Raw genomic sequence first — 22,091 nt, 5'->3', positions numbered from 1 at the left:
ATAATAATAATTTTATTTGTTGGTTTATGTTGTCACAAGCTTTTTGTCGTCATAGCAGTCTTGAAGTATATGGGAGGTGAGGCGGTTTGATCACAAAAACTGACGTCACAATGACGTGAAAATCAAACTGACGTCACACAGACGCCATTACGTAATGATGTCGTGATGAAATTAGTTGATAATGACATCGCAAATGAAGCCGTTTTCAGAGCTGTGCAATTTAGTAATGACATAAAAAATCAAAGCACTCTACTAATTTATAAAGAAAAGGCACACATTTTATTTTGAAATATAAAATATCGTTAATCAAATTTCCATTAAAGTTTCAGATTAATAACAATGAGGCCTTCTTAAAATCGTCTTGAATGCGAGGAACATGAAAATACGAAAAAAATCCCACGAATTCCATCGAGAAAAGTGTGATTTCTTTTGTGTTTTCATGTTAGCCTGACCCTCAAGATAATTTTGAGAAGGGTCATTTGCGAATCAAGTATAAAAGAGCATACGTTATTACGAAAAACTAAATTCATTGTCTGTATCTGATGTGATATTCAAATTGGCGGTAAAAGTCACGTGACATTTGAGATTTTTTTTTGGTTGTCTATAATTTTCCCATTCTTTTTCGTAAGTTTTTTGTATTATTTTGTTTGGTCTTTCTGTCTTTTTCTACTTGTCCCTTTTTGAAGTAGTTCGTGTCGAGAGATTGCGTCACTTTGTATGTATATTGTCCGTCGTCACTAGAATTAAATCAAAAATATTCATTGATACCAAACATATTCATATTATCATATGTACCGTTTTTGGATAGTCGAGGGCGCCAAAATAGACAGGGAAGTTTCCAAAAAGGCATTGAAACTAAGAGAGCGTTCATTTTTTAAGGGTATTATTACCCCTTCCTAAATCCTACCAGTCCCCCCTCCCCTCCCCCCTATCTGTAAAAAAATGAACGGTCCCTAAGAAACCACATAGACCGTCACCCCACCCCCTACTATCTTCATACCGTACGTACTCTGGTTAATTTGATGTACTTACTCGCTGGACGTGGAATGACAAGTACCGCAGGATCTCTTGCACATCATATTGATGGTACCGATGCCGGTTGTGGGAGCATATTCACTACAGTACCCCTGTAAGGCATACTGCTCACATTCATCAGCGTAATCTTTGCATTCTATAGATGATCATAAGACAAAAAGAGTTAGAAGAGGAGAGGGAACTAGGGATTGACCGTACCCTCTTGCCCGAAGAGAGGTGGGGAGGGAGGGGGGTGGGGGTAGTCATTTTAAGGGGAACTTTTTATGTTTAAAATGAATATTTCCATTAGAACAAAACAATTCTTAACATTTTCGTTAAAGAGTGGAGGTTTTATGGATGCGTGATGGCCAAACAGGAAAAATCTTTCTGAACAGTTTTGCATAAAAATAGAGCTCAATTCCCCGAGGATAGAAAATTAATTGTTTTGGTACACCAACATGGCCGCTGTGACGTCACATGGAAACCCTCTATTGAATCTGATCTTATCTAATTTTACACGAGAAAGAATTCAGTTTCCCAGGGGGAAAATCAAAAGGTCAGTCACCCTACCCTCCGTATCCACGGACACGTGACTTGCATCGTATTTATATTCCGAATAGTTCTTTTCCTCTTCTTTCAAGTTGTCGTTAAAAAATCGATTACTGGAATCATCCTGAGCCATATCCATGTCATTATAATTTGTCTTCCAATTGATACCATCATCTGCACCCTTAAGCTCGTCGCTATGGAACCTCGGTAGCTCGTGATGTACTTGGAGATGATTTCCCTCTATCGTAGAAGACGAGTGTGACCCCTGTGCTTTGGTGTCATCAGAATCATCAGTCTCGCTACTCTCAGACAAGTTCAAAGAATCATTTGAGTGGCTTGGATCATCGTTAAATGGGTCTTTGCTCTCTTCAGGATCGGCTTCCGTGTTCAAGTTAGTTGATAGTAATGGTTTTTTGATGAAGTCAGGGTTGTCTGCCTCCAGTTTTGCCGGTTTGGCCATGGGGAGCTTGCTCCCATGATAGTGTTCACGTCGGAAGATGTCTGAGTGAAACTCATCTGGACAATAGTCACACATGTCTGTTTGACCTTCAATAGAGAAATACAAGCACTAAAAGAATGACTATTGGAGTAATTGGAATAACAAAATTGAGGCAGGGGAAATTATTAATGAAATAATAATTACTAATTACTAATTAAATAATAGTTAAATAATAGTTAATAAAGATTGTAAGACCTACCAGCAAACAGCAAAAAGACTAATCAAGGTGGGAGGAGTGAATGAATGGAAGGATGGGAGGGAGAAAAAATGGGAAAAAGATAGGGTCCTTCACGAATTTGCGAGATGTGATCCTATTGGAGGGCACACATGTGTAGAACAATAGAAAACAATGACCTTTCCCCAACCCCGCCCCTAAACCTGACCAATCACAGGGGATGTTGCAAATTCGTGAATCGTGAAGCTTAACCCGAAAGGTAAGAAATTGAAAGAAGAGAATAACCAAGAGAACGTCTCATTTCCTCTTGTCCTCAATTTGAATTCAACTTCGATCTTACCTTCGAAACATGGATGGCAGAAATGAACAGATATACCTAAAAAGAAAGCAACAATTATATAAATGGAACTCGGTGTATGTAAAGTTTGTTTTCCTCGTGTCATCCAACATGGATGACGTCACGTGATTGAACAACCATATATTTTTAAGAGTGTCGTTATTTTTGATAAAGCATGCTGTGACTAAGCATTTTGATTGGCTAAGCAGTAATCTTGCGCGCCGTGATTGGTTCATAAGATGTCGCCGTGACCGTACCATGTATCGTGCCGTTTGATAGTCAAGCAAAATCTCCTAGATTTTCTTTCTTTCTTTTTTTTTTTTTTTTTTTTTGGTTTAATTTTAATTTTAATTTTTTTTACTTAAAAGTAGTTATAAAAGGCCGAGATTTAAAAAATCTAGGAATCAATCGTACCTTTAAGAATTTTAGTAACCACGTTCTGTGCAATATAACCAAGCTGAGTCGTGGAGGCGCCAAATATGTGTTCTGAATGAGGAAAACTAGCCATAGCATGTAGCTGTAGCTTACTATACGAACTCCCAACACCAACACAGTATATATCAATCCCCAATGACCGCAGCTCCATTGCTGGGGATATGACGTCATCAAGAGAGCGTCCTGCCGCTACTACGATTAACGCATGAGGAACACGTGGTCTGCCAGTTTCTTCGAATAAATAGTGCCTTGTCACGTGGAGGCCACGCCCTATGTAGGTACCAGGCCCGTCAGTACCTGGGTACTGGACAGTGTTAAGCGCCTGTAGGATATTCGACTTGTCGTAGTAAGTGTGGAAGTTGAAGATGGCAAAAGATTCCAAGGAGAAGAGGACGACTCCCACACGGGTTAGATGTGCGCCGACTGAGAAGGACTGCACGACATTCCAGACGAAATTGAGTATCTGCTTGAAGTTTCCTTCACCACCAACTGCCATTGAGCCGTCGATGAGGAAAGCGAGGTCCATACAAACTAATAATAAAAGCAACAACAAATCAGTTTGCTGCAGCACTAGTTTGAGAACGCCTTCTCAGTTTCTGAAACCCCACAGGGATTTTGTGTCCTCCGTTGATAAAAAAAGAGACCCTTATCAATTTATTGGACGACAAATATGAAAAATTTTGCCGTTTTTTGAGTTTGTTTTCGTCGCAGAAAACGTTAAAAGTGTTCCAAACCTCTTATGAATTTATACTTTTTTCAAAAATTGGCGTATCTACGAACAAGCAAATCCCTGCGCATGCGTAATAGGTTGCTGTTACGCAACTTACGCAACAACCATCGACAGTGTTTGGGTTTACTATGTGTATCACTTCTGTTAGTAAAAAAATGGTCAAGAGAACTAAAAAGGTCATGTATTAGAAGCAAGCAATGAAAACAGGTATCTTACCATGCATTCCACTGGTGCCTCCTGATATCCCAATATTCGCGCCTCCTCCACCTCCACCACCGATTCCAATACCGCCTCCTCCTAAAACATCAATCATAAAATCAATTGAGAGAAGAGTTATATTCCAATCATTGCACTTGGTTTGGAATACAATATGACAGATTTTTTAGCCCTGGCGTAATTTGTTTCCCATTTCAGACCACGTGTCATTGTCTAGAGTATCATTTCTTTGTTTAACGGTTGCGCATGAGAAGACACATGAATATGGATACAACTCAAACAGAATCTTCTTCTCAAGAGAATGACATGTGGTCTGAAACAGGAAAACATTAGGCTTATGGTAAAGAGATTAAATAAGGCGTCAAATTATCATTATTTCATTATTTTATCAATTATACTTTAAAGAAAAGCGATCATGCGAGCTACATGCTTAACCATTATCATTCATAGCTCTATTATAGTCGTGTAGCTTTAAAAACATCTTTAAGAAAGTTTTTAAAAATACTACATCTTTTTTTGATAATTGCTAACGTCTTTGCTTGATGTTGTTAAAACATGACACGCGGCATCTTATGCTCATCTCATTTATTTGCTTTCATTTATGTATTGCAGTTAAATGCCAATTAAAAGTAGTTGTTTGTCGTCTTTCATGCAATTGTCAGCATGCATTTGTAAAGTGCATGCAAAGTATTAAGTCAATGCTATATTCTAATCATGCAACAGTTGTGAGCGTGCTTTATAAATCATGCAGATTTTGTTCCCCTCAAGGTAACACTTTAGATGTCGCATCATGTATGGAGCATGCAATCCTAACCATACCAAATGAAATAAAACGATGCAACGAACTCCTCTCCACTCAGGGTTTGCTCCTCCTATTTAAGAAAATGCATGTGGTTCATCGTTTTTCTTTTTTAGGATCATGCATTAGTCAAACAAAGTACATGCATACTTGCAGTCATCATGCAACGCCATTATGCATCGCTTCACTACACCATAAAGGTCGTGCTTCTCTTGAGGATCATGCAATTCCTGCGATGCCAAATAATATGGATGCAAAAATCCTGCCACAGCATCATGCACCAGTTAGTTCATTATAACATGAATTAAAGTCGTGCTTCTGTCAAGGAACATGCAGCTACTGCTATTGCAAATGACATGCAGACATCATGCCACATCATCATTCATCAGTGTACTTCACCACGAAGGTTGTACGTCCTCTCAAAGAGCATGATATCATTGCGGTACCAAATGACATGCAGACATGCAGACATCATGCCACATCATCATTCATCAGTGTACTTCACCATGAAGGTTGTACGTCCTCTCAAAGAGCATGATATCATTGCGGTACCAAATGACATGCAGACATGCAGACATCATGCCACAACATCATTCATCAGTGCACTACACCATGAAGGTCGTGCTACTCTCAAGGAGCATGCATCTACTGCGGTACCAAATGACATACGCACATGCAGACATCTGGACTCCAGAATCTGGACACCATGTATATCTTACCCGGAGGTTCTTGCGTTGAAGGCTCAGTTGGTTGTACTGATGGCACTGCTGTTTATGGTGGTCCTGGATGCATGGGTGGTTCTGGGTGTACCTGGGGCCCGAGTGGTTCTGGGTGTATCGGGGGCTCGGGGGTTTCTGGGTGTATCGATGGCCCGGGTGGACCTGGAGGTAATGGTGGCTCCGGTGGTGACGTAGGCCTAGGGGGTTCGGGTGGTCCTGGATTTCCCTCAGGATCCGGTGAAGTCCCAACTGCTTCAATAGTCCCAGGAGGTGACTCGACACCCAACCCAGTCTCCTGTGTAGTCACCCCACCATCACTGGAAGAACCTCCAGTATCATGCAGCCGTTTAGGAAGCCATTTCAAGTGATTTAGATATTGACCCATAGATGTATTCCTCGTTGGACCAGGTTTAGGGATAAGACCTTGATTCCCAAGTGGATTGGTAGTATAATTCTTAAGATTCCACGCCGGACTCTTTCTATGTTCCAGAAGGATTTTTCTGTTAGTAAATTTATCATTAGTTACATGAGTGTCCTGAGTTCCTGGGACTTTATTTTGGAACATCTCTTTGATTTTACTGTCAACGTAGTTCTTCAAAAAACCTTTCAAATTCTCCTCCATATCTGACATCACCTTTTTACTGTCCTTGGAAGTTTTGTTAAGGAAGTTGAGTCTATGTGATGATTTGTTTAGAGGCTTTAAATGGTTGTTTGGAAGTTGATCATTCACAAGAATTTGTACCAAATGGTGAGGTCTTGAAATATTGATAGACTTTGTCGAAGTGTTTTGGAAGTCATAGAAGTTAGTATAGTTGTTTTCCTGCCTCGGATTGTTGAAATTTTCGTCGTACGAAGATATAAGATTAATTGTCAATGTATCAGCAGAATGTTTTGGCAAGTCGTTATTTTTGTTTGTATGAAGAGCATTAGTGTCGTATGACATTCCATTAGTGATATTTTTCAAGGTAAACGGTTTTTCTTGATTGTCTAGAGAAAGATTCCCAGTTTTACTGCCATTGAGTTCAGTAACATTTTCACTCTTATCTTCCTTATCAGCCTCATCCGCATCTTCGTGGTCATCTTCAGTTTCGTCTTCATCTTGAAAAGCGTCAGACTTTTTCTTGGAGTTCGATAGCTTTAGTTCACCTTTCCTATAGAAGGCACCATCAAGCTTTGTTTTCACTTCCCGAAACTTATGGGGGGAATCCTTGCTGGACGATTTACTAAACTTATTGGATACAGCTGCAGGAACAATTTTACTTTGAGAAGAATCTTTATAATCTGGATAACTTTCTTGTGGGTTATCTTGAAAGTATTTCGAGTTGCCATCAACGTTCCTGCCATTTTCCCAAATCATGTATTCTTTCAAGCTATCATCAATTAATTTCTCATTTAATTGAAAACCTTCTTTCAAGGCGTCAGCTTTGTCATTAACCATATCTTTAACCTGATTATGGATGGCAGATTGGTTGGCCGTTGAGGAAGATGTTGGGAATATTTTCCCATATATTTGAGAGGCAGCAGGATCAAAATAAGGCGTTCTTTTGGTTTGTGAGTTATTTTCTAAACTAGAGTGAAAGGACTTGTTTTGAATCGAAGGTATGTCTCTACCTCTGTCCTTAATTTTGAGTGGTAGAGGAGTTTGGCCTAGACCAAATTTGAAATCGAGAATTTCGTTTCCCTTTTCACTCTTTTCTTGCTTTCTTTTGTGCAGTTTAACTTTTCCATTCCTAATATTTTTCTTGTAATTTTCTTTCCAAAAGTTGTTCACCAAATTTCTTTGTGTATCGTAAGATGGGGTGTCTTTATCGCTATGTAAAGCACCCGGATGTACTAACGAACCAATCAAATGCTGCGGTTTTCTCATGTCAATTTGAGTCTCCACCAATGAGTTTACAGCATCTTTTGGACGCTTTCTAACTGTAATTTTGAACACTGTGTACCTCTGGCTGCCCGGCACAACTGGTTTGCCAACTGGCTTAACCGGTTTACCAAGTTGAACAGGTTTAACTAGTTCCACTGCATTAGTGTATTTTACTTGTTCAAATGGTTTGATGATGGCCGCTTTCTTCAGATAAGACCGTCTGGAGTCGATGTGTTTTGTTTTCAAGTTTTCCTTCATGTTTTCGTCAGCCTGTCGCGTAACACGTTTTTCGTTGTTATTTCGTCTGTTTAATTTCATGGTTGCTATATGCATGTCGTAAAGGTCATAGGTCAGTATAGTGGTTCAAATTGATATAATAAGCTAACTAAAAAGTTATATTAGAGGGGTTTTGGTATGAGTGGGGAACGTCATGTCATACCTTGTACGTGCTATAAGTCAATACTGACCCTAGATTTGTCACTCATACGATAACCATTCTTATGGGAAGCCATTTCGATATTACGGCATGCTGTACTATGCTTTGCTGTGAGTCAGTACTGTATGTTTCCCACTCATACGATAACCACTCTATCTAGAGAAACTCAACTTTTGCATGAAAACATAGTAAGTTTAATATTTTAGAATTATATTGTACTTTATATTTAACACATTACGAAAGCTACAAAGCTACAACAGCAGCAGCAGCAGAAACAGTATAAACAATAAGTATAGTAATAACCTACGTTGTTAATTAGATTATTTTAACTGAGAACACTGTTAAGTCTAAATTTAGGGTTATTGGTTAATATTTTCATGTGAAATACTGATAAGCCGCATACTTCTGGGAATACCACCCCAAACTTACCGGAAATTCGAATACCCGTTCCATATCCAATGCTACTTTGAACCACTTGACCTTGACTTGGCACCATTTGACCTTGGCCTTGAGAGACAGCTAGATTCATTTGACCTTGGGGACTAAGTAGTCCTTGGCTTTGAAGGCTAGACAGCAGTTGTTGTCCCTCTGGGCTACCTTTGATAGATGTCATGCTCGCTTGGCCTCCAGGTGATACACCAAACTCATTCGTCTGGACTCTAGATAGTACGTTTTGACCATCTGGGCTTAAAAGTCCTTGGTTATGGAGACTAGTCATGATGGCTTGTCCACTCGGGGTCTTCTGGAGTTCTTGCACAACACTCGCACCAGGTTGTGAAATACCAGTGGTATCAACGCTCGTTCCTGGTAAAGTACCTACAGTGGTCACTCCAGGTTGGCCAGGAATAGTAACACCTGAACTGACGACTTTTCCACTGCTGTCAACAGCCATTCCTGGTAAAGTACCTCCGGTGGTCACTCCAGATTGACCAGGAATAGTACCTCCTGAACTGACGACTTTTCCACTGCTGTCAACGGCCGTTCCTGGTAAAGTACCTCCAGTGGTTACTCCAGGTTGACCAGGAATAGTACCTCCTGAACTGACGACTTTTCCACTGCTGTCAACGGCCGTTCCTGGTAAAGTACCTCCAGTGGTTACTCCAGGTTGACCAGGAATAGTACCTCCTGAACTGACGACTTTTCCACTGCTGTCAACTGCCGTTCCTGATAAAGTAGTGGTTACTCCAGGTTGACCAGGAATAGTACCTCCTGAACTGACGACTTTTCCACTGCTATCAACGGTCATTCCTGGTAATGTTCCTTCACCTACTTCTGTCGTTGTGTGTCCCAATTTCTTCATAAAACCGTTCTCTCCTTCCTTCATGATAGTCTCTTCAGCTTCTTTATTCAAAAGGCCATTTTTTCCCAACTCTTCTAAAAGGACTTTCTGGTTTTCTTGTTTAAGTAATTCCTTGCCTTCGTTGTTGAGCATGTTTTGCTTCTCAAGATTCTTCAAAACCTCTTGTTTATTCTCATCGGTAGCTTTACCCTCTATTTCTTTTTCTTTGTTGACCACTTCTTCCCCTTGTTTGTTTAAAAGCCCCTTTTCTTTCAGTTCATTAATCATTTCTTTCTGCCCTGGTTCTTTTGCAATATTTTGGGCTATTTCTTCCGTGGCAGTTTTTGTTTCTCCTGTTAAGATATTCATGGCTCCTTAACAATATACAATGGATACGGTTCTCCATTTTTCTTCCCTCCGTACAAAAACCAACTTCGTATAATTCCAATTCGATCATGGAACGAGGGCCATAGTTTATTGTTATTCTCGTAAAAAAAAGGATGACTTATTTTTTTTCGTTTTATTTGTAGTAGCTTACATGAGCTGTGTTGTTAGTTATTAGTGCAATTTATTTTATTTTATCTTATTTTTACCGTTTTATCCAAAACAATACATTCAGTGACTGACAAAGGATTAGTGTAGTTAAGGTTATGGGAAAAAAATTTCCTCTTAATCAGCACTTAAACGTCAACGGACATGGAATAATTTCGACATTTAAACTTTGAAATTAAATAACTTTGCATCAAGGCAATATATCACAAAACCTTTATTGAAAAAATGCAGGTTTTTTGGGGGGCAAATGCAAATCACATGATGATCATATAAAACGATAATCATGGAATGTGCCTGGTTTGTTAAAAATTGTCAATTATCGGCATTGTTTTAGAATGAAATATTTTGCGTTAGGAAATGACACGAGGTCCGAACATGGAAAAAGTCAAACATAAATGGATTATGTTTTTTTAATGGAATTCACGAACAGGCTCCCCAACAGAGGATTTGCACCATCACGTGATGACAGCCATGTTGGATGGTAGGAACAATATAATCGTTTTACATGAGAAAGGGATTCTATTGTTCTGAAATCTAGGATGGTACCCAGTACGTGATGATGCAAAACCTCTATTTCAACAATTCCACGACTAACAGGCAATATTTTTCTCCCGCCACAGGGAGCCCAATTTAAAATAAAAGTGAGAGGTGAAAATAAAATCGGAAAATCTAAATAATTAATTATTGCAAGAGAGACCACTATTCCAATCCTTTTCCTGGATTCTGAATTTCAAGAGGGTTATTCCCCAAACGGATGTAAAGATATCTATTTCCAATTATTAGGGAGTGAATTAGCCCACGGCATAAAAGGTTAAAAGTGTTGGAAGTATTGGAATAGATAGTAGTATTACTAGTTATTGTTTTCAAAATGTTTTAATCAGTGTCCTGGTGAAACAGTAATGATAAAAGGGTAAATTATACACCGTGAAAAGATGAAAAAACGTACTCACGTTTCGGACGCTAGTCCTTCGTCGGAGTAAAAGAGAAAGAGGTGGTAGAAAGGAGTGTATATATGATAGAATAAGACAAAAGAAACCAATGAAAACAAGGTAGGCAAGGAAACAAAAACAAACAATCAAAAGACAAAAGAAAGGGTTAGTTGAAAGTAAAGCGTTCATGAATCCCGTTGGGACTAAGAGTGCCCAATAGGTGAATAGTGTCCTGGTGATTTTAGAGTGTCGTTGCTGTTTCTGCTGCTGTTGTTTTTGTTGCTATTGTGCGCGCTGTTGCTAATGCGTTATGTTACATTGATGTGCTTAAATACCTATATAAGCCCTAATTCGTACAATGAATATTGACAACTTTAGGGGTACAGTGTTCTATTGCATCTGTCTCTATCTTTGGTGGTGATACTGACAAGTGCTAAGCATTGTAACCACATTTATCTAAGCTTATTTATTTTTTAACTTACAAATATCAATATTTATTATTATTATTATTTCATTTTAGCCTTTTTAATTTATTAAGAAAATTTTTTTCTTTATTTATATTTGTCTTGGTTTATTTAGTAACTTCATTTTTCGTTTGTAAAAAGTAATTCATTTTATTTATTTATTTATCTTTATCTTAGTTATATTAGTATTATTTGTTAAAAAATTATAATACAGCTTTATGTAAATATGTATATATTTATATGTTGAACAAAGCTTTTCTTCTATGACAGATTTTTCAATATATCACATATATATTGAATATATATCACTATTCCTCCAACTCATTTAATCTAGCTGTCTCAATTGCATTTAAGTATGTTTGAAAGTGAAATCTGTCGTAAATGCACTTACCTCCACCACCGATACTGGATCCTCCACCACCACCGATAGAGCCACCTCCTCCTCCTCCGATACCGGCGCCGCCTCCTCCTCTAATACCGGCGCCTCCTCCTCCACCACCTGCTCCGCATCCTCCCACTGCCGAAGGAAAGTAAAATAAGTTTCTATATGTACCAAATTTAAAATGTTAGACACTCGATTATCAGGAGATAGGAAGCAGAAAGTTTTGAGACATTAAAAGACATTGATCATTTAGTTCTTTTTACAATTCTAGTTCTGACTTTGTAGGACGTTGGATCATGAGGTTAGGGTCAAGGTTGGGGAGAAATTCAAATTTTTGCAACCACTGTTTTTGATGACATAATGAAGATATATTTTGAGCGCCTGAAATCAAGAACTGCTCCAATGTTTCGTCCTAAATCCATGTACCAAATTACCTCAGATGGTACGAAATAGCACTTCCTAAAAGCTTACCTTTTCTGATTAATTCCACACATTGACCTGAAAGCCCTGATAACGCAGAGTAGGATGCAGCCTTCAGAATATACTCCTGTGCAGACGCCATGATATCTATCTGTTCCTGGTCGTAGCCACCTCCCATGGCAACACCAATAATTTTGACACCAATTTCTTTAATTGCACTCGATGGCGCCATGACAGAATCAGTAGATCTCCCAGCAAACATTACTACCAATATACGTGATGACCTAGCGTTTGCGAAGACGTCGGTTTTACACGTCGTCAATGCTGCGCCGGCCGTGCAGGTCCCTCCAACCATCTTCGCACCCATGACCGCCGTTCTTACATCCGCAAATGCTGTGTATTTCTCAAAGTTGAACACGACTTGAGTCGAGCTTCCAAATATTATGAACGCGACTCTCATCTGAGCGGAGACACCGATCGCTTCAAAGACTGCGACGACAAAAGCCAGAGCCAACTGGAAATTCGCATCTCCCTCGATACTTGTAGAGGAATCCAAAAGAATTGCTACATCACAGCCTAGATTTTATCACAATGCAAAAAGGAGAAAATGTTAGTGGCAGGCAATGTTTTTCTTGGCCCCATAATCGATTTTAATTGATCATTATTTTAGCTTGAGAAAGCGATGGAAATCAAGATTTCTGTCGCAGACTCTAAACATCGCTTTGATGGCAAACATGTGGACATATATTGATTTAGTAAGTAGTGCAGTAATAGTGTGAATAAAAAGCCAAGGATGACATATGTTACCTGAACCTCCAGCTCCTCCACCAGCTCCTCCACCAGATCCTCCACCAGTTTCTCCACCGGCTCCTCCACCGGCTCCTCCACCGGCTCCTCCACCCGCTCCTCCACCCGCTCCTCCACCGGCTCCTCCACCGACTCCTCCACCGGCTCCTCCACCGGCTCCTCCAGCACCACCCGTCAGTCCACCACCGCTAGCTGTGAATAAAAAAGAATGACACTTATATCAATGATTTGCCACGTGGTAAGATCTCAAAATGCAGATAGAACATATAACTTGGTCGTCGTAAAGCAACGCAAAACCGGGAATTAGGTTTATGAAGATAAATAAAAAAGCGATCCCACCATGCCCAAAAGCAGATGAAATTCCAGTGCGAAATACTAGGTACGATTTGTGGAGGATCCTAAGGCTAGGCTAATGAGTAGCCAGCAATGTTCATAAAAACATTTGACCCTGTCGTATTACCAGGCTGCACATGAGGATTAGACAAATCCCAAGGGGTCAGGGCATGCATTTCAGTCCCGGGGGAATCCTTCGTGCAAAGAGGGATCGCCGCGCGACTACTGAGTGACCAGAAATGCGCTTTTAAGAAACCAGGTTACTTTACCTTGTATTACCAGCTGCACACATTGACCAGATAGTCCAGACAACGACGAATACGAGGCAGCAACAAGCATATAAGACGACGAAGAAATCATGATACCAAGCTGCTCTTTACTGTAACTTCCACCCATTCCAATACCGATGATCTTGACTCCTGACTCTTTTAACCCACTTGCTCCAGCATCAATCGAGTCAGCAGAACTTCCCGCCAACATAACGATCAGGATTCTGGAAACTTCTTTCCGGGCACCACTGTACATTTCTCGGGCAGCCGACAAAGCGACTCCCGCCTTACATTCTCCACCAACCATCTTGGTTCCCATGACACTGGTTCTTATCTCTGCTATTGAACTATATTTTGAAAAGCTGAACATTATCTCAGCTGAACTTCCAAATCGTATAAAAGCAAAACGGATTTGTGCAGACACTCCTATTGCCTCAAATACCGCAATAATGAATGTCAATGTCAATTGGAAGTTGGCTTCACCACCGATACTTGTTGATGTGTCGAGCATAAAAGCAAGATCACAAGATCCTGTAAAATAGATAAATTGAACAAATGATTACTAACAAAAACTCCCAAAAGGCATTTACTTTAGGCACATTCCGCTTCCCAATTTCAAAAATCTATCGTTTGCAATGGAAGCACAGCAAAACCAGCCACCTATTACTTAGCCAACTTTTAGCGTGTTAAAAATTGTGTAAGTATGGTGAATGGAGGAAGAATTGAAAGAAGTTGTTACCTGATACTGATCCACCTCCACCTGCGCCACCTCCTGCGCCTCCACCTGCGCCACCTCCTGCGCCTCCACCTGCGCCTCCACCTGCGCCTCCACCTGCGCCTCCACCTGCGCCTCCACCTGCGCCTCCACCTGCGCCTCCACCTGCGCCACCTCCTGCACTCCCTCCGGCTCCTCCACTGGCGCTTATTCCTCCGGCTGGTAAAAAGATAAAAATTTAATTTTAATGTCAAAATAAAGGAGCCAACAACAATGTAGTAATGTCTTCAATTTTGGGGCTTATAGGTTCAGGCCCCGGCCGAGCCAGAATCAGGACAGGGTCTTAAAATAACGGAAAAGTATATATTGACTTTATTGGTTCGCGGGTTTAAGCCCCGGAACAACCCCAAGGCAAGGTAGGGTCTAAAAATAATGTTAACGAATTTACTGACTTTGGTTAAAATACCCGTTTATGCAATACCTTTGCTGTGGCTCGGATAGCCACGAACCTACCTGAGCTAACAAGCGATGTAACTTGGCCTTGAATACTTGTTAGCTGACTAAACGACGACGCAGTTATCACATATGATGCTTCCCAAGCCATTGCTGTTAACTGAGCTTGCTCAAACTTTGCTCCCATCCCCACGGCTATAGTTTTTACTTTCATTCCCTTCAAGGCACCAGCACCAGCACTAACATCATCTGTAGATTTTCCAGCGATCATAACGACGAGGACCATGGCAGCACCGCTTCGTGCGCTGGCGAAGAGAGATGACTTGCAGGTTGTGAGTGCTGCTCCTGCTGCGCAACTACCACCAGCAAGTTTAATGCTTCCGAATGCTCCCTCGATCTGAAATATGGGTCACACTGTTAAACTATGAACGTAAAAATACTTGGGTAGTATATTGGCATCCATCTTCCCTTGCTTCAGCTAGTCTTATGTTCCTTTATCTGTTATACTCAGAAGGTTGGTGGGGAACGGGGTGCCTGTTGTCAGTGCCAATTCTTTGTCTACCTTCTCTTAAGTTTCCAATTCACTTCTTCTTTAATTTTCCTTCTTAATTTCTTTGATATTACTCTTCACTTTCGCCGCCCCGCTTACCAATTATTCGTCTCCCCATTCCCCACTCCTCCCAGTCTGGTGATGTAATGTTTTTCCCTTCACCTGACCTTTTCTTCTTTTTGATTCTCATTCCCCTCCCTCTCCCCACTGGTGGTGTACTTTACCATCAAGCTGACCTTCCCTAATTGGTTAACCTTTCCCGGTGCCTACCTTCGTCCCTTTAAGTAAAAGAATTAAGGTTCGGTAGGCAAAAAAAAAAAAAAAAAAAAAAAAAAAAACCAATAAAAAAGTATGTAAAATTTTTAGAAAATCTAATCCTTACCTGAGATGCTGAGGTGTATTTAGCAAAGTCAAAGACAACAGTAGCTGAAGCACTGAACGTCACGAAACCAAAACGAACTACCGATCCAAGTCCGGCTGAGAAGGACATGAACACTGCCTTGATGAAGGTGATACATAGTTGAAGGTTGGCCTCAGACTGTATGCTCTCAGAGATGTCAAGCATAAAGGCTAATTCGCACTTTCCTGTACAAGAATCAAGGAAAAAACATGATGAGAATTACAACTTTTAAGTGGTGTTGAGGTAGTTTATATTTAGCTTGGAAATCATTTTCACTCATGGCGGATACACAAGAACAGAAAATTATACTTGTTTTTTTTTTTTTTTTTTTTTTTTAGTGTGTGTGCTTTTCTGGAATACCTAAAATGGATTTCATATCTATTCCGTCCATAAAATATTCTTGGTTATCGATTTAAAAAATCCCCAAGAGAGATGTTTACTGAACATAATGAGACGTGTAAGGAAAAAATAATATCCTTACCTCCTCCTGAACCTATAAAGATAAATCAAAGCAAATGAATAAGTAAATAATGAAATAAAAGTTCGATGTTATAGTAAGCACTTATGACACGTGATTCGCAAAGCACAATTTCTAACAAAAAAGGGTTAATTTCTTACTCAGAGGTATGTCATAGTGATTAGCGTCAAGGCAACGCAACTTTACAACTCGGTGAACAAGTAATATAATAAGCAAAATAGCGCGCATTGTCACTCAATATTTCGACGTCATTTTTCTTTTTATAAAAAGTACCCCACGATACTTGTAATCCAAGAGGTAATGCTTCCCAAGGCAAAGCTGCAATGATTGTTTTTAACATTTGAGATATTAGTGGCGTCTCTTTATTTCGTGTTAATGTCAGTTTTTCTATGGTGTCCCATTCATTCGGTCACAACATTTCCTCCTGTCCTTCACGTACTTTGGTTCCTTTTTCGATTTCGTTTGTTCGATTCTATTAATGCGCTCTTCGTCATGCTGTCTCGTGTTTTAATGCGTTTTCAGTTCTTCCGTGAAAAATAATTCAGTATTTTTTAGTCGTCAACGTATATGTCCTTGGTCTGTTCTGTCGGACTTTGTATTGTCAGTCGTCCATGCATTCGTCTGTCGACAAATTGTCTGGTCAGCATATTTGGTACTTACTGCTTGCACTGGCTGAGCCGCCACTATCAGAACCACCGCCGGCAGCTCCACTACCAGCAGCTCCACCACCCGCAGAACCACCACCCGCAGAACCACCGCCACCAGCCGCTGAAGCGCCTCCACCACCACCACCGCTGACACTACCTCCGCTAGAACCACCACTACTCTGACTCGAGCTGGTTTTACTTGAGCTACTGACACTATAGCTACCACCAGAGCTAACGGTCCTGGAAGTGAATTGGGCTCCCACTCCACGCCGCTGTGCTTCACCATTGGCAGTCAAATGGCTTTTTAGATAATCAACGATACTGTTTGGAATGTCTTTTCCAGTTCCTCTTTCTCCTTCTGGATATTTCACTTGACTTTTAATGGAATTTTGCTCGTTTAATGAGCTGCTTTTCACTATAGAGTAGATTTCGTGTGAGGGAGAAAATTACGTTTAAGGAGGTTGGAAAGTGTTTTGTGCCTTCACATACACTTACAATTATGAACTAAAAAAAGTAAATGTGGTTATAATATGACAGCAAATAAACCAGGAATGCAAAAGACTATAAACCAAAGATCACAATGAACATGAAAAAATGACGTAAGACGTTGCTATGACAACATCAGAACCCTTGGTATGCCATCAAAAATGTTCATTTAAAAAATCATTACTCAGGAACCGAATGGTGAATTTTTTTAAAAAAGCGGAATATTTAAACTTTGTATCGTAATCTTCTTTTTGGCAAAAAAAAAAAAAAAAAAATCTGTAATAGGAATTTCGTAAAAATCAATAAAATTTGTTTGGAATAGTTCCCTCTTACAGAATTTTTAAAATTTTTCCTTACGTTTTCGAAAACATAAACTAAAGCCATATGCAAAATTTGAAGAAATTTCACCACTGAGTTTTTGATTTTTCTCAGTTTGAATATTAAAAATTTATAGAGCGCGCGCGCTCAAGAAATACTGTTTCGAGCCTCCTTAAGCGACTTTGAATTGGCTTCCACTCTAAATCAATCAAAGGGCGAGAAAACACAAGCTAGCCAATCAAAGCGATTGAATTTCAAAGATATTTGAAAGTAGTGCCTTTGTGTCGTGAAAAGATAAGCTACTAAATAAAAATAAAAAGTGATTATCGAGCTTTGACTTTTTGACTTACCTATGCTTTTGGGAGGACTATCTGCAGCTGAAAAAGAAAAAAAAAAAACAATGATGAAAAAACAATAATAAAATATTAATAGATTTAAAAATCCAGATGATTTGAAGAACTTCGTACATGATGTGACTGCTGCGTGAAACGATGCTGGTGAAAGATGTTTCAAAAGATTTCAACACGTGGCCCCAATAAGAACGATATCTCTTTCTGACAAGTGCAGCTTTACACGTAAAGCTGCATTTCATTGGCTGAGACTATCACGTGATATACTTCTTTAGTTTCGTTGTTTGTTGTGCCCATTTCAGACCATGAGATGCCACTTTTGGGAGTTACTTCGTTCATATGTATATAAATACTTTAACATGTTTATCATAAAAGAACAATTCTCAAAGGAATGTCATGTGATCTGAAATGGGCAATTTGCATACGAAGCTAGAAAGGTCTATAGAGGCTTTGCACCATCACGTGCCCACGCCCATAATACAGCTTGGGCTGCCTCTGGTTAGATGGCAGAACAATAAAATCCCTTTGCTCTCGGAATCGAATTATTTCTCATGTAAAACGGTTGTATTGTTCCTGCCATCTATCATGGCTGCTGTCACGTGATGATGCAAAACCTCTATTGCACCTTGCGTTCCGGTATTTAGACACTAAATAATATTATAACTGGACATTAGTTAGTTAACTTCTAAAAGGTCGATAGTAAGGTAGTCATGATGCATGTTCACAGGTTCAGTTGTGTGATGTAACGTAATTTATAAAGGCAAAACATACCTTTACAAATAATGTCTCGTAACGTGTCAGAAGCAGCCAATAGTTCAGAAAAATCCACAGTAATCAAATGTTTCGATTCAGGTTTACTAGAGATCGCCTTCAACTGATTCAAATCATAATTCTTCCCCAAACCAACCGTTACTATTTGCACGCCATCCTTCTTCAGCACCTGGGATGGTTTAACGATATCGTCATGTGACCTCCCGTCCGTCATGACAACTAGAATCTTAGGCACACCTTTACGTGCCGAGATAAAGAGCTTATCCATCGCTAGCTTTAGAGCTTTGCCAGTGAATGTCGTGAGTCCTGCGTGAGTTATCTTGTCAATGGCGTCGTTTAGTTCATCTTTGTCATTGTATTGTCCAAAGTCAAAGTCTACGGTACTGTTATCTGAGAACGTGATTGCTCCTACACGGGTCCCATCTTCCCCTACGTCAAATGTCTTCAATACGGTCTTTATGAAGTCGAGACATTTTTGAAAAGTTCCCTTGCCGTACATTTCGAGGCTTGCTGAGCCGTCAATCAAAAAACCAAGATCGACTTTGGCATCGCATGCTGGGGAAAAATAAAAACCAAATTTGCCATTATTCGAAATTAGCTTCGAATGCTTTTGCTTTATCAAAAGCTATGGGAACGGAATCTTTATTTCTTTAAAACAAATTTGACCAAAATGTTCACAAAAAGTAATCGCATAGGAGCGATTTTTAAATCGGATTTGGTAAAAAAATTAATGTGTATAATATCTTCGGTAGGGTTTTAACGTTGCGGATGTTGCTGTTCTTGTTGTTGCTGTTGCCCATGTGTTGTTGCTGCTGCTGCTGTTGTCGCTGCTGTTGCTGTTGTAAGTAGCTGTATCGTTGTTGTTGTTGTTGTTTTTGTCGTTGTTGCTTGTGGTAGTGCAGTTTTGAGGACGGTGGGAATGTTGCTGTTACTACTGCTGCTGTTACTGCTGTTGTTGCTGCTGCTGTTACTGCTGTTGTTGTCTTTTGTTGCTGTATGTATTTTCTTTGTTAATTTGTCTCTTTCTTTCTTTGTATTTATTTATTTTTTGTATCATATTTTTGGTATTTGTTTATTTTATGCTTCGCTGTTTTTGTTGGTATTTGTTCTTGATATAACAAGTAAATACCACCGACCCTAGAGGACTAAGATACGCCTTGAATGACACTCATTTGTTCTTGATGTAACAAGTAAATACCACCGACCCTAGAGAACTAAGATTCATACCTTTAGATTTGCTATCATCATCATTATTCACGCGTGCAATCTTCAAGCCAGGTTTTTCGAGTTTCATGCCATCGTTATGATTTTTTTTCTCGTTAGTTTTTTTCTTTGGAGACTTTGCAGCTCCTCTGTAAAGCGTTTCTCGCTGGGAATGACGTCCGTTCGACTCTTTAGGTTCGAGTCCAATTCTCTCGATGTAAAACCTACTCTGTGGCTTCCCTTTAAAATAATGCAAATAATATCATCACAATGCACGACTTAAGATAATAAATATAACACCAAGTTAATGATATGAATATATAGGAACATTTTACTGTAAGTCTATTTTCTATTCATTCCATTCCGTCTTTTTATTTCCATTTTTTTTCTTCATTCATCCCTTTTACTTTTGATTTTTCTTTTCTCCCATTATCTTTAAATCCCTTTCCTTTACTCTCATTTTCTCTTCCTTTCCTTTTCCTTCTTTCCTTTCCTTTTTTCCTTATTTCTTTCTCCCTTTTTCTTTAATGCCTTTATATTTTTCCTTTCTTTACTCTTCCCTTTCCTTTTCAATCCTTTTGTTTTTCCTTTTAAATTCTGTCTCAACATCGATCACTACATAATACGAAAAGACCGTCTTTTTGCCATAGCTATCTTTGGGACAGTCAACCACCCGACTCTGCTGACAAGTTAAACGAGTTTTGATATTTCACGCCAACTACGGTCGGTGAATACGATCAGTCAAATAAAACCCACTGAAGAAAAAGATTAAAAAACGTTGTTCACAATGACGTGTGGAAAACAAATAAAACAGGTAGCAAAAAAAAAAAACGTTTTCGCTCCACGCTTCGAAAATATTTCATAGCGATAAAATTTCAATTTTATAATTATATCTAATTCATATCTATATGATTTTTTTTTAAATCTAATATAGCAAACAAAATTAGAGGAGTATTTCAAGAATTACACTTGTCATTATTTTGACGTGTATAAAATTAAAACGTTTAAAACAAATTCTAGAAAATAAATCCCAACCACTCAGGCTATTATGAATTATATTTGAATTAATCAAATTATTGAATTGAATTGTTTTATATATTTTTGTGAAGAATATCATGACTTGGAAAAGCTAAGTTGTTTTCAGTTTCTGTATATAGAAATTTCAATTTTTTGACGCTGAACTTAAAGTGTTTTTGTTTTGTTTTGTTTTGTTTTTTTTTTTCACGAATCATTTTGTACTTGTTAATTTTTTTTTAATTCACGTATCATAATAAAAACATAATAAAAACGAGATCGCGTTTCTGAATAGTTAGGGGAGGGAATATTACGTCAACAGTTATGACTTACCTTTAGGCAAAATACGGGCTTTCGTTGAAGCCAGACAAAATAAAGTGACAACGACCAACTCTAAGAATAAACTTCTCATTTTCAATAAAAATCAAACTTCTTGATGTAGTATACAGTCTGGTGAGATTTTTCTGATCCTGAAACATCAATATTTGCTATAAGGATCTTTACACGTAACAAGAATTTTGAGTCAATATTTTTAAATAATCAGTTTGGGGAAAAATTACCTCAAATTTCACCAGCTATACGATCTGTCTCAATTCCGTTGTATCGCAAAATTGAGTTATGCACATCCTTATCAAAACTCCAGAATAATATCTTTTTTTACCGTTTGGACCGTTGTAGCATTATTAACGGGGAAAAAACCTTTTGAATCTTATTTATAATTCATTGACCTATTGAAGAGGCTCCACTCTTAATAGCAAATCACTTTTACTGTTTATAGGTCACAGGTGACTTGGTTTGTCAAACAAAAAGCCTTTTTCATGGTCTTGTATTGACTTTAGAAACGGGTCAACAAACGTATACATTCTTGGATCTCCCGGTAGCAAATAACTCCACGTTAGTAGACAAGTTTGGCATGTTCATATTCTACAAACGTTTATCAATGTATGAATTTTTCATTTCTTATCAAAATGTCTTAATGGATTTTTTTCTCACTCCAAGCGCTTTTGCTTTAATTTATCAAATAGAGTTTAGAGATTTTATGTCTTAATTCACGATATTCTTTCTCAAGAAAGAATAAAAAAGCTGTTATTGACTACAGTTAGAATTAAAGCTTAAATTTTGTCTACAACTTTTCACTGATTGCAGGTAAACATTAAATTATTTTTGGCAGAATATTTACTGAAATTATACTCTTTAAATCAAAGCCCTATCACTCAAGTCATTGAACAGTACAAACTGTGCTTTTTTCACTCAATCTTTAAAAAAACATTTAAAGACTTGAATTTGCAAACTAAGAATTTAGATATGTAGAAAGATTATCGATGGACACAATTTTTTAAACTTGAAAAAATAAGTTTTCAGGTTAATTATTTGTGCTGATTCGTAAAATACTTGCATTTTATAACGAAGATTCTTCCTTTAAAGTCTTTTTGTTATGACAGTAACCAGCAATCCCTTCAGCTTTTGAGTTTTCGTACGCTTTAAGGATTTTAAATTT

At 38.7% G+C, this 22,091-nt stretch overlaps 1 protein-coding gene across 1 annotated transcript; it reads right to left on the bottom strand.

The window, feature by feature from the left end:
* Window positions 1-256: 256 nt before the first annotated feature.
* LOC116300495 (uncharacterized) lies at window positions 257-21,282 on the bottom strand. The gene is made up of 21 exons (XM_089038060.1): window positions 21,154-21,282; window positions 20,927-21,063; window positions 19,604-19,819; window positions 18,377-18,931; window positions 17,606-17,632; window positions 16,465-16,866; window positions 15,808-15,819; window positions 15,309-15,511; window positions 14,437-14,773; window positions 14,065-14,142; window positions 13,209-13,739; window positions 12,628-12,738; window positions 11,851-12,375; window positions 11,389-11,514; window positions 8,203-9,405; window positions 3,956-4,036; window positions 2,989-3,540; window positions 2,578-2,613; window positions 1,585-2,109; window positions 1,033-1,171; window positions 257-737 (listed from the first exon to the last, which is right to left on the bottom strand). Exons 2-21 carry the CDS (start codon window positions 21,003-21,005, stop codon window positions 602-604), a joined length of 5,874 nt encoding a protein of 1,957 aa, XP_088894186.1. The 5' UTR covers window positions 21,006-21,063; window positions 21,154-21,282; the 3' UTR covers window positions 257-601.
* Window positions 21,283-22,091: the final 809 nt, after the last annotated feature.

This window comes from Actinia tenebrosa, unplaced genomic scaffold, assembly GCF_029948245.1.
Source record: "Actinia tenebrosa isolate PJP-AT-01 unplaced genomic scaffold, QUT_ActTen_1.0 PGA_scaffold5__44_contigs__length_20552954, whole genome shotgun sequence".
In the NCBI taxonomy this organism is placed as follows: domain Eukaryota; kingdom Metazoa; phylum Cnidaria; class Anthozoa; order Actiniaria; family Actiniidae; genus Actinia; species Actinia tenebrosa.
The sequence above is the reverse complement of the archived record's forward strand: the minus strand, read 5'-3'. Positions and strand labels throughout refer to the sequence as shown.